The 15,388-nt window shown below is 48.6% G+C and overlaps 5 protein-coding genes across 5 annotated transcripts; 2 read left to right on the top strand and 3 right to left on the bottom strand.

Moving 5' to 3' along the window:
• Window positions 1-480: 480 nt before the first annotated feature.
• Window positions 481-2,126, bottom strand: BKA55DRAFT_560864 (Glyoxalase/Bleomycin resistance protein/Dihydroxybiphenyl dioxygenase). Its single transcript, XM_046192121.1, has 5 exons — window positions 1,839-2,126; window positions 1,750-1,778; window positions 1,209-1,645; window positions 875-1,157; window positions 481-825 (listed from the first exon to the last, which is right to left on the bottom strand). Exons 1-5 carry the CDS (start codon window positions 2,000-2,002, stop codon window positions 650-652), a joined length of 1,089 nt encoding a protein of 362 aa, XP_046053141.1. The 5' UTR covers window positions 2,003-2,126; the 3' UTR covers window positions 481-649.
• An 829-nt stretch (window positions 2,127-2,955) lies between these two features.
• On the top strand, window positions 2,956-5,467 carry BKA55DRAFT_608923 (uncharacterized protein). The gene is made up of 3 exons (XM_046196629.1): window positions 2,956-4,345; window positions 4,396-4,842; window positions 4,892-5,467. Exons 1-3 carry the CDS (start codon window positions 3,281-3,283, stop codon window positions 5,261-5,263), a joined length of 1,884 nt encoding a protein of 627 aa, XP_046053140.1. The 5' UTR covers window positions 2,956-3,280; the 3' UTR covers window positions 5,264-5,467.
• On the bottom strand, window positions 5,468-6,516 carry BKA55DRAFT_560856 (uncharacterized protein). Its single transcript, XM_046192120.1, has one exon. The coding sequence runs from the start codon at window positions 6,325-6,327 to the stop codon at window positions 5,614-5,616; it is 714 nt and encodes a 237-aa protein (XP_046053139.1). The 5' UTR covers window positions 6,328-6,516; the 3' UTR covers window positions 5,468-5,613.
• Window positions 6,517-6,813: 297 nt separating this feature from the next.
• On the bottom strand, window positions 6,814-8,231 carry BKA55DRAFT_591430 (uncharacterized protein; the record flags this gene model as incomplete). The annotated part of the gene is made up of 2 exons (XM_046195244.1): window positions 6,814-7,317; window positions 7,368-8,231. 2 exons carry the CDS (start codon window positions 8,229-8,231, stop codon window positions 6,814-6,816), a joined length of 1,368 nt encoding a protein of 455 aa, XP_046053138.1.
• Window positions 8,232-10,178: 1,947 nt separating this feature from the next.
• On the top strand, window positions 10,179-14,225 carry BKA55DRAFT_591429 (uncharacterized protein; the record flags this gene model as incomplete). The annotated part of the gene is made up of 4 exons (XM_046195243.1): window positions 10,179-10,665; window positions 10,714-11,941; window positions 12,248-13,101; window positions 13,150-14,225. 4 exons carry the CDS (start codon window positions 10,179-10,181, stop codon window positions 14,223-14,225), a joined length of 3,645 nt encoding a protein of 1,214 aa, XP_046053137.1.
• Window positions 14,226-15,388: the final 1,163 nt, after the last annotated feature.

Here is a 15,388-nt window from a genome sequence, read left to right as displayed (position 1 = left end):
AGTAACCATCAATGTTCACGGAGCTTGAGCTTGAGCGTTGGTGTGGCACCCGTATCTCAGACTCAGCCTAAGCTGCAACCCCTCATTTCTCCATGTTCAACTACTGCAAGCCACGGCCCGTCGTGGGGTACATAACAGAAGCATTCTAGTGCCACCGCTGGAAACGACCCGTGTCTGCCGGGCAAAGAAGTCCAGTGGCATTGGACGCCCGCTGGCTGACCTGGTGCATCCTGAGCGAGAACACGGCAGCATGGCTCACCGGTCAACCTGGGGATCTTGTCTCAATGCTCACAAACACCTGGATCGATACTATCGAGGCGATTCTCTGTTTCAAGGACGCTATTAAGTAATTGCCATCTAACAGAAATGGGGATCAGTGTAACTATCAAGGTACAAGAACAACATCTATTTGTAAGATGGAAGTAGGTGGGCGACGAATAATACTACCAGAAACCAATTGCTTGTCACTTGTTCTTCCCCATGTTGCATTCTGCAATTGTACGGATTTACTTCGGATTTTTATTTTGGTACGGCTAAATACTAGGTAATACTTAGGACTTGGTGCCTTAATTCATGATATCGTTTATAAATTTGATTTTTCAATCTTGAGATACAACACTCCGTTCTTATGAAATAAAAGCACGGCCATCTAGAAGTTCTCCTTACCAGAGAACCTCTCGTTCTGCACAAGCTCAATCCAGTAGCCGTCAGGATCCAGCAAGAAGGCAACGTTCTTCATTCGGCCGTCAGTAAGTCTCTTCTTCCAGCTCACGTTCATATCCTCGAATCGCTTGCAAGCAGCGTCAATGTTGTCGACCGAAACGCCTAAACTTGTCAGCTTCATGTATGCTCTCCTTCACAAATGTCAACTCACAGATGTGGCCAAATCCCTGAGGTTGGCTGTTACCATCATGATAGTGGAAGTTCTCGTCCTTCTCGGTGCCATAGTTCCATGTCAACTCGAGAAGACCCTCCCTGTGGGTGATAGTGCTCTCATCCTGACCTTCAGGGAAAGGCTGGTCACCAGGGTAGCCGAGGAAGTAGAGGTTGAAGCCGGCCTCGGGGTTCTCGAGGGTTCGTAGTCGAGACATGCCGAGAACTTCCTGGTAGTACTTCAGGGACTTCTCAGCATCCTTGACACGAAGCATAGTGTGGTTCTAGATCTTTAGCTACATATTCTGAAAGATCGACAGGAAAGGTGAACAAACCATAGTGTAAGTTGACACATCGGTCTCCTTAACATCTTCTGTCTGCTTGTAATCGTTTCGGGCAACGACCTCGACCCAGTAGCCATCAGGGTCAAGTACAAAGGCGATGTTTCGCATGCGGCCATCCGTCAGCTTTTTCTGGAACTTATAGCCAGCATCCTCAATACGCTTGCAGGCGGCCTGGATGTTGTCGACGGCAATGCAGGTGTGGCCAAATCCACGGTTAGGCTCCTGGTTGCCGTTATTCACCTTATACTCAGGATCATCCTCAGTGCCATAGTTATGGGTTAACTCGATAAGTCCTTGCCTGTCAAAAGTGCTCTTGTTGTGCGACAGAGCATTAGGAGAGTCATAGCCAAAGAAGTAGAGGTCGAATTTACTATCAGGGAATTCGAGCTTCTTCACAAGACTCATGCCAAGAAATTCGTAGAATTTAGCTGCATTGGAGTCAGTATTCGCCAATGTAGTGAGCTTCTTCAATTTAAGCTTATAAAGCGAGGCTTGATGATCAGGGTTGTGGACATCAAGGTGTCTGACCTACCGGAAGCCTTGGGGTCCTTGACTCGGATCCTTTTAAACCTAGTTAGCGACTACATTCGTATCGAATATGAATAGAAGATCTGCACTTGCATTGAGTGGTTGAACTTGTAGTTCTTGGTATCTGTAGTTGAAGCCATGGCGACTAATCCGGATTGTCCAGCAACAACAGCAGGTACAGGAACACGGGGAACAGTTTGTCTAGTCAGAAAGTTTTGTATGGAATTGATGCGCTGAGCGGCTCTTGCAAAGTTCATTGAGCTTTTTGTGCAGTATGAATCTGTGAGAAGTTGGTAGATTTTATGATGATAGCCGAAACTGTCGTTGAGGTAATGCCCCTCCACTCGGTAACCCCACTTGCGCTCTGACGTCAAAGCATCATTCATAGAAGCAAAGAGAGTAGAACCTCAATAGCGTTACGCAATCGCTTACAGTTTATGTGATGCTCAATTTTACAAAAGAAACCTACCTCTGTGGGTTCTCACGCAGTTACAGATCATGAAATAGGCACCATAAGTTCGAAACTGAGTGACGCGCTCTTGTGTAGGGTAGATAGGAGGTATTCTCGGTGGCTGCGCTCGGAATTACTATGTATGTGTTCGGAATTGAATAAAGTAAGTATCTATTACAAATGCGTTCTGGGAGAAACTGGTCTTCATTTGGTAACGGCATTTCCTTGTCCTAAATGCCGCGAAGATGCATTGTTTCATACCCAAGGAACAATGGCTAGAATGGTTATTGTTGTAAGATCTCAACTCGACCCCTTATTGTTTTCGGCAAGAAATAAACCATATTCAGTTTCGCCAAGCTACTACAATACTACCGGTAATCACATACAATATACGGAGTACATGTCAGTCAATACTCTAAGCCCTTGCTTGGTCTGGCCTAAAGAAAAAGTTGTTCTTATATTGCTCCTTCCCATATACTGACGATACAGGCCTCCAATTGTATAAACCATTCACCCAGTTTTATGCACCTTTACCAAATATGTCGTCAAGATTTAACCTAGGCCAACTGCAGTACGCACGTTGTGAGTGCTGCATATGGGTCAGATTTGTCCCTTGCCGCATAAACTTAAGGTTGACTATACATATTCGAAGCCAGGCTGTATACCTGGTGGACTGTTTCCGTTATAGGTACAGCTATGCCTGTGAAAATAAGAAAATCAAGGATGAGCGATTCAATGTTTCACTGCTGACGCTGATGGCCTTGCGGGGCCCTTCTCAGCCGCCAACAGCCTGTGGAACCAATTTAGCGGCCCTGAGCGGCCAAACCTAAATGAGTTGAATTTCTATTTACTCAAGCTTGCTACAGTAGCCGCCCACTCATCGCAATACCTCGCGTTCTTTGGCTTTACGCCCTTCCTTTACAGTTTCTTTCCTCAACATTCACCACATCACAGCATGTAATGCCATGATATTTGTATCTCCAATCTCAGCTATTGCGCCTTGTTCAAAATTACGTTCAAGGCTAGCAATAGTGACCGCCAACTCGAAACCGTAACCGTCCGTAACAGCAACAATTTAGCCGTCATGGATCGCTTCCGAAATACTGCGGGTGAATATGATGACTCGGCCATCATGGACGATATCAAGGTCGCTGGATATCAGGAAATTGCTGCATTGCAGGAAAACCAGGCTCGGTCGCCCTTGACGAAAACGCGGTCCATGTCTGATGGAGGAGGAACTCCCTCTCGACTCTCTCCCTCACCACGTATCATTGAGGCATCTCGACGGACATCAAAAGACGACACTAGTATTCCGACCCCCCAGCCAGTGACACCGCGGCGCCCAAACTTCTCCAACCGTGGCTTTTCCATACAGATGCCTCCTCGAGAATTTACTCCGCCAGCCGCGGACTCATACGTCAAACCCGCACCTTTATCACCTAAACTGGACCACTCCCAGATATACGCATCCCCTACCAATATACTTCCTCGTCGCTCCCGTGGTCTCGACTTCTCTCGCGCCGCTACCAGCCTACACCACTCGACCCTCGCCGAACAGTCTTCTCCCGACTCATCGCCCACCGCTGGTGGCCGGGCAATGAACATACCGAGCCGAAGAAGTCATTATGCAGGCCCGGAACAAACATCGACGTCTCTGTGGTCAGTCATGGGCAATCAGGAAAAGATGCACATCAGCAGCTCGCTTGGGAGCCAGGTGATTGGCTCTGATTCGTCAAGTACCTCTGATGACGATGAGCTGATGGACGAGGATATGGACGAGACCTACGTAACAACTCCGCAGGTCCATAAGATTGGTCCAATTCTCGGTCCCCAAGGGTCTGGTGGGACCTTTGGATCCCCTGCAATGAGCAGCCTCATGAGTTTCCAACAGCGACAGAGACCCCGCAAACAAGCCAAGAAGAAGGCTCGTGGGCCTTTGGGACTTGGATTCAGTAGCGCATCTCTATCCAAGTCACCGCCAACTAATTCTTCTCGGGCTCGTCGCGAAAGCATCAGTTGGCAGGCTAATCAATTGCACATTTCTGGTGCAGATTCCGATGAGACACGAGCGATGGGCGATGTGGATGGGCTTGGAGATGGGCAGCGTAATGTCATTCGGAGGGTAGTAACAAGACGTGGAAATCTTTTGGCAAGTCACTTATATCAGATTAATACGAGCGCGCAACTAATACGGTGCAGCCCAAAACAAAAGGATTTGCACGCATTCGTGCCGCGCTCATGGAAGAGAGCACTCCCGCCGAATCTGAGTTTCGTCGAGAAGCCGAAGTTGTTAAACAAGTTCGTGATTGCGACATGGAGCTTGAGCCCAGGATCCCGCAACCGGTCTTGGAATCAACGCAATCAACAACAGCACCCTCTTCACCCAACTTAACGCAGCAAGAAGGCCTGAACGACGTGCCCGAGGACGATATCATGGGCGACATTTCTATGAGTCTCTCTAGCAGTTTTAAGCAACATGCTATCAAGAACTCAAAAGGCAAGACGTTTTGGGACACCTTTTCTGAGTCAAGTAGCACTGGCGGCGCCAGAACCACACCGCCTCCTGCAGCTTTTCTTCCTCGAGGCTCATCCTCAGGTATCAGCGAAGACGTGGCGATGGACTCACCGTCAGTTGGTGGAGCTACTGTAAGTGCCCCCTTGTCTGCTTAAAGGAAACAACAAACTAATGTCTTAGGCCCCGCAGAATGGCGGTACTCAACCACCAAGTGCTGCAGAAATAACTCGAAGAATCAACAGTAAACGTCGCCGGGACGATGATTTTGATCCTGTTAGCTTCAAACGTCGAGCTGTCAGCCCTGGCATGAGCGTTCACAATTCACCAGTCATGCAGAGTCCACTCCAACGAGACGGTATGTCATGGGGTTCTCGTCCCGGTAGCAACGGCGGCGATAAGGCCGGCAGTAGTGCCCCAAGCGAGGCCGGTAGCACACCAGGAAACCTATCCGGCAGTAGCTCTGCGGCTGGACGACTTAACAGCAAAGGCCGGGTTGGTTTCCAAGGAATGATTGATACCCACGATGGGATCATGCGTATGAGTATAGAGTAGCTGACTGATTCTTTCTGTTGCAAACATTTGGGTGCCTCGAAGGATTCGAGTCTTTGGATCATGAAACTTAAAAGCATATGGAGGCGTTATGAGCTATGGCGTTATTCAGGAATGGATTGGGATGGGGTCTTCAAACATACAGCCTTTGGAAGCGGCTTTTATTTCTAATACCCTCATCTTGAGCGAAAATATTACGTATCATCAACGTCTCTGATTATATAAATACCGTCTCTGTGAAGGCAGCCCCTAACGCCTAAAAGGAAGCCTTTCTCAGACCACTCCTTGATTATCCCCCATAAAGAAATCCCAACGCCGTCTATGCCAATTCGCTTGTACCAAATGTGCTGTCATTACTCCACGCCAACACCCTCCTCTGGAACTGTGAGCGTACCAAGCTTGTCGTCAAGCCAACGCGCTAGCTCAGTAGCATGACGGCGAAGGGCAGTCACTGCAGCGGCTGAGCCTGCGTTGCTCTCGAGACTAGCTGTTGTTTGCCCACCAGTGCTCAGTATACTGTCCGCTCCATCTGGACTGCCAACATGAGAGGACTCGCCAGCGGGAACATGGAGATCATGCAAATTGGGCACGCCATGCTCTGTAGCATCTGGGTTGGCGGGTCCCACACAGACGAAGAGAAGACCGCACTTCAACCTACGGATCACAACAGTCCCGCTTGTAAGTTGAACCGTGACAGTCGCAGGCTTGATGCCCCTTCCCTTACCAGACTTATGAGAGTCGAGCTGCTGACTTTGCGATAGTCGATCTGTCTCATCTTCGAGGTCATCCTCTTCAGGTGGTGAGCTTCCGATAGGATCGGGCGTGCGTGAACCTGGTAGAGAAGCGGCGAGGGCGGGTGCCGAGGTGGAGTGTATAGCGAGGAGGGATGCGGCGACGGTAGCATGTGTTCGAAGAGCGGCTACGGGATGAGGGCTTGCGTGTGCGAGAAGCTTGCCATGAGGGCTTGTAAGAAGAAGCGTGGGAAGCTGGGGAGTTCGGTTCGCGTTGAGAAAGGCCGTAAGGCGCTTTGTGAGGAGAAGAGGAGGCGTTGGGTGGGAGATGGACATGGTGATTGAAGGATTGGCGATTGATAAGTCGATAGCCTCTGCGGACTTTCCCGAATTCAGAGAGTGACGTAGTTATTTGATAGATAGGGAAACAGCGCTAGATTATTGTACAAGAACGAGAAAAGACCCGCTCGTTGTTTGGAAGAAAAGAAGAATCAAGCTTTGATGGATGCTGAGGTGGAATGGGGAAACGGCTCAGGTCGGTCCAGGCCAGGTTCATCTTGTTCGAGCCTTGTTGATGGCGGGGCGCCCGAAGTGGAGAGCTTGTGACTGGTTTCACCTCATTGGCTCTGTGAATTGACATGCAGTCGTGTAAGATCATTGGCTCTTTGATTGTTGGATCTTTAATTCAAAGGTCCACGACAAAGAACATGATTATTGTGAGGCATGTAAAGAAATCATCTAGGTTTATAGGATTACTAGTAGCATAAGAAATTAGATGGTGATTAAAGCCTGATACACTTATTTTTGCTCTATCTCGCCCTCTCATTTCGCAACCCTCTGAAGCATGTCATCCTCAACATCCACGTAAAGTATTCCCTCCTCTGTCTCATGCTTCCACTGTCCATATGCGAGCTCCACCATCTGCGCAAACTCTACCATTCGAACCCAAGGGTCTTCTTCTTGTGCAGGGTTGTAGTCGAGCATTGTCATGATTATGGTACGCAATGCTTTGGTGTAACGAGCTCGTGCAAGGTACGAATGAATGTTGATGATGGGCTCGGAGCAATTATGCTCAGTTGGACAATCCGGCCACCCGGAGAACTCTTCCCTACATTTCCTCTCGCTCACATGCTCACAGCCACCAAGGAGGCAGTCACATCCTTTTGCAATGGCCTCTTTCTCCAGACAGCCATCGTCTTCGCAGAAAACGACATGTGAACAGCCGCATTCCTCACAGCAGTAAGTTGGAGCCTGGCCAGTCATCATGGTGAAAACGGTCACACCAATAGACCACAACTCATCCCCGAGGGTATAGGGTCGATCTTCCTACAGCATGTGAGTTGGTGATAAGTTCTTGACCATCATTGGGTACCTACCTCGTTCGGAATCGACGCTGGGACGACATCATAGACAGATCGAGCATCATCTAGTCGCCAAATCCCTTCCTTTGTAGCCAACGCCATCCCATTCGAATCTGAGCGAACAGTATGAGGATTGAATTGAGCATCCACGGTGTGGCATGTGACAGCTGCGTGGCTGTAACCGCCTAGTTTGCATTGGCCATAGGTCTCAATGCCTCGAGGATGCTGAAGCCAGACGTTCCTGGGCTCGATGCAACGATGCAGAATTGGGAACCAATCAGTGTTGACAGAAACCCATTCCCTGACCATGTGACGACCAAGGTGCTCGGGTCGGTAGGAGAGCCATTTCCCGTCATGGAGATAAGCCACTGCACGAGTCAAAGAACGGAGAACGTGCCAACAGAGAGATTCTGGGAGATAGAATTCAGAACTCTCGCAGGGATAATGGCGGAACAAAGCGCTGAGGTTACCAGCATCACCGAAGTCCCAGACGAGCATCTGGACATTATTTTCCGGGGTAGCATCAGATGTTTGTGACTTGTTGAAAGGTCGATTTTCCATGAAACCAGCGATTGAGATGAGATTTTCGTGATTGAGGATCTGTCGGATAGTGTAGGCTTGATTATGCTTCGACAGAAGTGTGTTGAGAGCCTCGGCTTCTCGAAGTGTCTGCGTGACATCGACAGTACCATCAGGCTTCACTCCGAAGGGGCTGCTAGGACTGGCGAGATACTTCTCTCGTCGCGGGTCTCCCTTTCTCGTAACAATCCAGACATTCTTCTTAACCTTCTCAACGAGCTCAAAAGTAGGTTCCTCAACCTCTGTGGCGGGGCTACTGAACATCCCGACTCCAAGATTCGGCGAGTGTCCAGAAGTCATGACGATGGCGAAGACAGTGATGTTCACTTGAGACAAGACAAAGATCTGATAGATGAAAAGTTCAAGATATTCTTAAGAGTAAATATTCTTCTTGTCATAACTGTTGCCGCCGTCTCTGGAACGAGAACAGACAACAAAGAACCCAACTCCGCCACATATTGGATGAAGCCAATGAATGCTTCATTTCTTTGTCCTGAGTGAATGCGATATTATTTGCGCCTTCTAAACAAAGAGACCTCTGATTTTGTCAGTCGCTGATGTGAATAGCGGGGAGTAGCACACAGTCTCATGTAGAGGACCATTGCTCGCACGACCCTTTTAGAGTTGTTTCGAACAAAGAAAAGGTCTGATGGAAAGTTTGTAACGCATGGGTGAACGCTCAGCCCACAATGGCCAACTGCCGTCGATTGCGTTATTTCTCAATACTTCAAGCAGCCAGCAGCCAGCAGCCAGCGAACGGTAATTATCATAGTGTCCCGGTTGAAGTAACCGAGGCAAGTTGCGGTAGCCCTGATCGACAAGGCACCTCGTCTCGTCAACTCATGTGATGCCAGTGATGGTGAGTTTATGATGTTCCACGGGAGATGAAGATTTACAAGCGGGTTTCCAAAATGCCGACAACCCAAGATTGCGACCAAGTTAGCTCTGGGCCTTGTCTGCAACAGTCTCGGTGCTTGCGGCATGGATTGACGCGGGGGGAGGCAACCCGACCACTGTTAGCATGTTTCACCCATTCAAGTGACCCGAGAGAATTGGGGGATTTGTTGCGATGCAACCACGCTGAAACTTCAGAATTCGGGAGCACTGATCCAGGTTTCATTGATAATGTGCTGTTCTCCGCGGTTCTGGTTACACGGCTTTGTTATTATCCAGTATTATTACCGCTGAACACGGCGGCTAATCGCGCTGATTCGCTGTTAGTGCCTGGCGCTGTGGGATTGGTCGCGCCGTCTTCTTCGACCGTCAAGATTCCAGTTGGCGGTTGGAGGATAAAGAAAACCAGCCACTGAAACAAGAGAGATGAGCGAACGCCAGCGGCAATGCCCAGTCTTCTCCATCCAAGGCCCGACAGAGGCAATAGGCTCATAACCACTGAGTTCTTGCTGATTGTGGCCTTCTACCGCGCCGCAACATCTCCACAACCAATCATTGGCCTCGATGAACAGTCAAGATAATGCTCCCAACGTTTGGCGTTTGGTACCTGCAGGCAATGGCGCCACTGAGGGCCAGGGTCGTTGTAGTGTTGCACTGCTATAGATGTTGATCTCCGCTCCTTCCTGTTTGAAGTCAAGTCAATGCTGGATAATAATGCGATTTACTAGCCCCCACTTCACTTTCATTTGAAACCTCCCATTCCCATTCCCGTCCTGTCTCATTGTTCCAGACTCTCTTTCATTCATCTTCCAGCCTTCTACTGCTATTGTACAGTAATCGTTCTTGCCACAGCTTTGACGACTCTTTTCTTGGCTTCAGTACAATCTCTTTTGTGTCGGTTTCGTCACTCTTTCATGCCATTGTTCCAAATCTCAAACAATATATCGTCATTCAACCACCGAGAACAGCCATCCACTTTTATGGTTATTGTCCTCTATTGAAACCTATCATCTACCAATTTCACTCATCCCTTAAAGATACCTCCTTGAATATTTCCTTTCTTGAACAACAAGACCTATCTATCTAATCGAAAGTATATACGATAATATCAACGACAGCCATGGGGTCAACTTTACACTAAACCCTCACTCTATCGCGCACCGGTTGCAGCACGAAATTATCACGATCGCTTATTTTTAGTTTATGCTTCGACATTCTTGCTTCTCTTTCTTTGACAGCTGTGTTTGGTCTTCGCTGGCGAAGGACCCCGATATTTTGTCACTCGATAGCCTTGATACCCATCGACAACCTCTCTTTTCGAAATAGCCTCTGAAGGCTCTCATAGTTTTCATCATGACTTGCTGCGGAAACCGTAAGAAGCAGGTTGTGGGGATTGCTGATCAGAAATGGGAATACATCAACCTTCGCGACTTTAAAAGTCGTGGATGCGGAACTGTATTCGCTTATATCTACCTGTGGCTTATGCTTCTTGTTTCAGTTGCTGTCTATGTCGTCGACAGTTTTACTGCAGTCAATCTACTTGTGTTCGATCGTTGGTCTTCAAAGATTGATCCTGCCATCTCTTTCGACGTCACGAAATGGATCTTCTCTATTTGCATTATTCTCTCATTCATCAACCTAGCTTACGAGGGTTTCCGCGCCTTTCGGGTTATCAGAAGAGGCAACGTTGCGGAATCCTATCTTGACAGCTTAGCTGTTCGATGGGAATCAATTCGCCTTGGTTCTCAAGGTTGGAAGAGATTCCTAGTCTTTGCTGAACTCACCAAAAGTAAAGAAGGCGCACAGTACATTGCGCTTTTCACGTACTTCAACTTTCAAGGTAGGCCTACACATCAGTTAACCAATCACTCTTTACTAACTTCTATAGCCTGGATCCGAGTCATCATCTGCTCAGGTCCTCGTCAAGTTCTCAATGCTTTCACACTCAAGTCAGTGTATGAGGCACAATTGACGCCTACAGCAGACAATGTAGGCGAGTCCATTGCTGGATTCTTTGAGAAAATCAAGATCCTTGCCGAAGAAGATTATCAACAGGCACTTATTCTCTCCGGAATGTGTTTTACTTTGGTTATCTGGGTGTTTTCTGCGCTTTTTCTTCTCGCTGCCGTTCTGTTTTGGGTATTCTTTCTGTACCATTGGATTCCTGCAGCAGACGGTGGTCTTTCTGGCTACTGCGAGCGGAAGGTCACCAAGGCGTTGATGAAGATTGTCACAAAGACGGTCAACAAAGCTCTAGCTAGGGAGGAGGCCAGCCGCATAAGAGCTGAAGTCAAGGCGGCCAAGAAGAACGGAGAGAAGCCTCAACTCGATCGAGCTGCCACCCTACCAACTTTGCCAAACGTTGGCCCAGTCACTAAGATGGATCACCTACCTATGCTCAACCGTAACGACACTATGATGACACTGCCGCCTTATACTTCACGGCCCGGTACGCCAGGTGGCATGGAGAACGCACCCTCGGCTCCAGAACGAACTGTGCCGTCCAGACAGGGCACTACAGCATCTATCGCGAGCTACGCATCCCGGGCCACTTCTAGATCTGGAGGTGGATATGGACGGATTGCATCCCCCGTGCCTGATGTGCCCCCCATTAACTACCAGGGACACACCCAGCCGCGATCTACTACAGACAGGCATGATAACTTCGGCCCTTATCCTGCAAACCAAATGGCAATGGACCCAATGACATCTCTTCCTGGTCGATTTACAGAGAGCCCTGGCCCAATGAACTCTGATATGGCACCTTTCTTCCCTCCCCCGACTCGCGCTCCTAGCGCTCGCCCTATGGATAACTTTTCGCAGCCCATGGGAACATTCCCTTCTGCTCAGGCGTCCCAAACGGGCCCAAGGGAATACCAAGCCTACAATCCTGGAGGTCGCATGAGCACTGTATCATCTGTGAACTCTCAGCAGGGCGGAGCCGCAATGCAACGGCCCTTTAATCCTCCAGTACGAAGTGCCACAGGGCCAATGCCTTTTCGAGAACCTCCACGGAGGAACTTGACGAACCCAATGCCGCCTCGCGCAGCATCTGCGAGACCTGAAAGAGCTCCTCCCTATAACTATGACGTTGAATCTCAAAGACCAAGGGGTTGGTGAATGATTATATCAAACGGGTTGGATTAATAATGAATCACGAATCAATAATATCATGTCCATAGGTGGACTTTTACATAAGAAGCCTGAATATAAGTGATAGATGACCATATTTGACATGTTGGAGAGAGTGGCGTTGTCATGCTGACTTCGGCGTTCTGATTACTTATTATTCGTGCTATGTCGCGAGCAACCCTGCAGTGTGGTCAACTACGCCCTTAAAGAGAAAAGCCCACGCTGACAATCTGTCAACAGCACGAAGTCAATCTATGCTGACATACATTGATGACAGAGAATTGACTAAGCCAGAGGCTTTTAAAGGGCGGCATGACCAAGCTCTTGCTTTTAAACATCCTCTTTCCCAGTCTTGCACTGAGCTTACAATACGCGTTTCAAAGTCATTCACTACAATCTTACGGATCCTTTATTAACAGCAATATGCCCTCAGCGACCTCAGAATGGCACGATGGCGAACTGGCCGTGCAGAAGCAACTCAAAGTCCCTAAAAGAGGGAACCCAACGTTTCCAGGTTTAGCACCCCAATATGGCATGCGAGTGATGCAGTCCTCCTTGGTAGCCCTGGGAACGCTGGATAGCGAAGGTCGCCCATGGACTACAGTATGGGGTGGAGATCGGGGCTTTGCGAGACCAGTAGCTGAAGGCGTACTCGCGTTTAACAGCTCAGTTGATACTCGCCATGATCCTGTTTTCAGAGCTCTGTGGGATGGGATTGATGATGAGGGCGTGAAAGAGGGCGCCATTAACAGGCCAAATGGAGGCGAAGGAAAGGGAATGGCAGGGTTGTCTATCGACCTGGAGACCAGAGACCGCGTGAAGCTGGTAGGGAACATGATTGCTGGTGCCACTATAGAGGAAGGCAAAGCAGTACAGATGGCCATGGGTGTAACCGAGAGTCTAGGCAACTGCCCGAAATATCTCAACAAGAAGGATATTGTGCCTAATGAGATGGCACCAGAGCTTGTCTCGGACAAGCTGCCCCTGTCACAGGAGGCCCTAGATTTGGTTGCAGCGGCAGACATGTTCTTCTTGTCGAGCACAAATGGGGTCACCATGGATACAAATCATCGCGGAGGAAGTCCTGGGTTCATGAGGATTGTCAAGAATGAAAACGACGGGTTGGAGCTGATATATCCAGAGTGTGAGTTTTACATTCCTTTATTTATGAACCAAGCTAATGAAATATCAGTCTCAGGCAATAGACTATATCAGACACTTGGTAACTTCAGAGTGAATCCACTGGTTGGCATCGCTATTCCAGATTATAACACAGCCGACGTTCTTTACGCCACAGGCAGCGCATCAATACTTGTTGGTGATGAGGCTTCTTCTTATCTCGCAAGAACAAAACTTGCCGTCAAGATCTCACTTACTGCTGCAAAGTTCGTCAAGTCGGGACTACCTTTCCGAGGTGCTCTGGGTGAATACTCGCCTTACAACCCACCTGTTCGTCACTTGCTCTCAGAGCACGATGCACATATTGCCGAGGCCTCATCAAATGGTATCACGGCAAGCTTCGCTAAGCGCGAAGTTCTTACGCCTTCCATTGACCGATACACCTTTGAGCTATCTTCGGCACAGCCTATCAAGGCATGGCACGCAGGACAGTATATCACGTTGGACTTTGAGCAGGAAGTGTCGAGTGGCTACAGTCATATGGCCGATCACGATCCTCAAAGTATCAATGATGACTACGTCCGAACGTTTACTGTGTCAAGCCCACCAGAGAACAGTAAAGAGGTACAAATAACAACGAGGAAACATGGCCCGGTAACAAACTTCCTACGAAAGCACAACTCTCGTGTGCCTTTGGAGATACCAGTGATTGGCTTTGGCGGCGAAGAGGGTTTCCGCATCCCTTTAGAACCGAAAGGCCCTCAATCCGTCTTTATCGCCGCTGGTGTAGGAATTACGCCTGTCCTCGCACAAGCACCCGCTGTACTTCAGCACAAGGCTCTATTTGCACTCCTCTGGACCCTGCGCTACGAGGACTTACCGCTCGCGAGTGACACGTTCTCGAGAATCCCAGGGCTGTCAAATGTGACTACACTCTTCGTCACTGGTCAGCCGGACAAGGTGGACTTGTTGGAGGAGGCCGAGCGGGCTGGGACACGGGTAGTAAAGCGACGAATAGGCGCTGATGATGTCGAGAGCTTTAAGGGCCAAAACGCCCGTTTCTTTCTGTGCACGGCGCCAGCTCTGCTGGCTGCTCTGGAAGGCTGGTTGCTGGGAGAGAAGGTTGTCTGGGAGGACTTTGGATATTAAGGACTTAGCATACAAATTGAAGTACTTTCCTGGTTCCGTGTTCATCTGTTTCCCTGAGCACATGTCTCACACCCCGGCCCGCCGGAGGTTTCTGTTAGCTTACGGCGGTGCAAAGGACTGGTTAAACCACATGTTCCCTGAAGTTTGCCTCTAGTTGCGGGGAGCGTTCCACTGCCGAGTTAGTTACGTCTGGGGTTGAGGATAATAGCTGAGGTTCTTGAATTGGATTCGATCTCCATCAGACTCTCATTGCGAGCATAGACATAGCAAAGCAGATCAACGCCGCGTATGCCATATAATCATATGAGAACATTGCTGGACTGTAGTCTGTGGTTCTCTCGAATCAAGAACAAATTAGTCAAAGCTAGTCATCTAATCTAATGAATTCGTTTCCCCGCAAACATGTTCGGGAGTTACGCTTGTCCCACATCCCCGCGCTTGAGGTTGCGGATCCGCACTCGGGCGTCTTTGTCCATGGCGGAGAGACTTATAAATCTAATATTATTAAGCTCAAGTGGAAGATTTGGTTTTGTCCTAATCTGGTCAACAGTTGATGAAGGTCATCGCCAGAGCTCGGGGTCCAAGAAGGCGGAATAGGTATCCCTTGTTGATTTCTTCAACTTGCGCATAAACTTAGGCCAAAGTTTGTGATAGATGGATCAAAACCATAGCACTTATGACAATATACTCCCCTTATAGAACTTTATAGCCTTTGGTATATGTGCAAGCTAAAGTTATAATAGGTTGTCACGGTGTATTTCATCTTTTCTCGCATACTGTAACCAGGAGGGTGACCATTCTAGCAAAACCCCTTGCTCAACTCAGACAGACTACTAAATCGCCACGAACCAAGAGACTTTGAAAGTGAAAACTTCTACTATGAATTGCCCCAATCGTTGACTGCTAGTGGGTATTCTCTTTTGAATGGTCCCGAAGTCGCTCAAAGTGGTCCTTTTGGTCGACATATCCATCCATAACTACATTCCTGGGAACAACAAGTTTCAAGTCACTGCCCTATCTTTCGACTATGTCCAGACGGAAAGCTCTCTTCCAAAGAGATTAAAAAAAAAAACAAAAAACGCCACGAAGTATGTATTTCCTCGGGTGAAATATTGATAATGATGACTCCAAGTGCCCAAGGTTTTATAAGCTGGTCCGCTGTC

This window comes from Fusarium redolens, assembly GCF_020744475.1.
Source record: "Fusarium redolens strain MPI-CAGE-AT-0023 chromosome Unknown BKA55scaffold_4, whole genome shotgun sequence".
NCBI lineage: Eukaryota > Fungi > Ascomycota > Sordariomycetes > Hypocreales > Nectriaceae > Fusarium > Fusarium redolens.
This window is presented reverse-complemented; position numbering and strand designations above follow the sequence as displayed.

Coding starts and splice junctions, on each gene's coding strand:
- BKA55DRAFT_560856 (XM_046192120.1), bottom strand. CDS start 6,327: ATGTCCATCTCCCACCCAACGCCTCCTCTTCTCCTCACAAAGCGCCTT.
- BKA55DRAFT_560864 (XM_046192121.1), bottom strand. CDS start 2,002: ATGAACTTTGCAAGAGCCGCTCAGCGCATCAATTCCATACAAAACTTT. Junction 1,646..1,749: donor CAAGGACCCCAAGGCTTCCG/GTAGGTCAGACA, acceptor ACTCCAATGCAG/CTAAATTCTACGAATTTCTT. Junction 826..874: donor TCAGGGATTTGGCCACATCT/GTGAGTTGACAT, acceptor TGACAAGTTTAG/GCGTTTCGGTCGACAACATT.
- BKA55DRAFT_608923 (XM_046196629.1), top strand. CDS start 3,281: ATGGATCGCTTCCGAAATACTGCGGGTGAATATGATGACTCGGCCATC. Junction 4,346..4,395: donor CAAGACGTGGAAATCTTTTG/GCAAGTCACTTA, acceptor AATACGGTGCAG/CCCAAAACAAAAGGATTTGC. Junction 4,843..4,891: donor CGTCAGTTGGTGGAGCTACT/GTAAGTGCCCCC, acceptor CTAATGTCTTAG/GCCCCGCAGAATGGCGGTAC.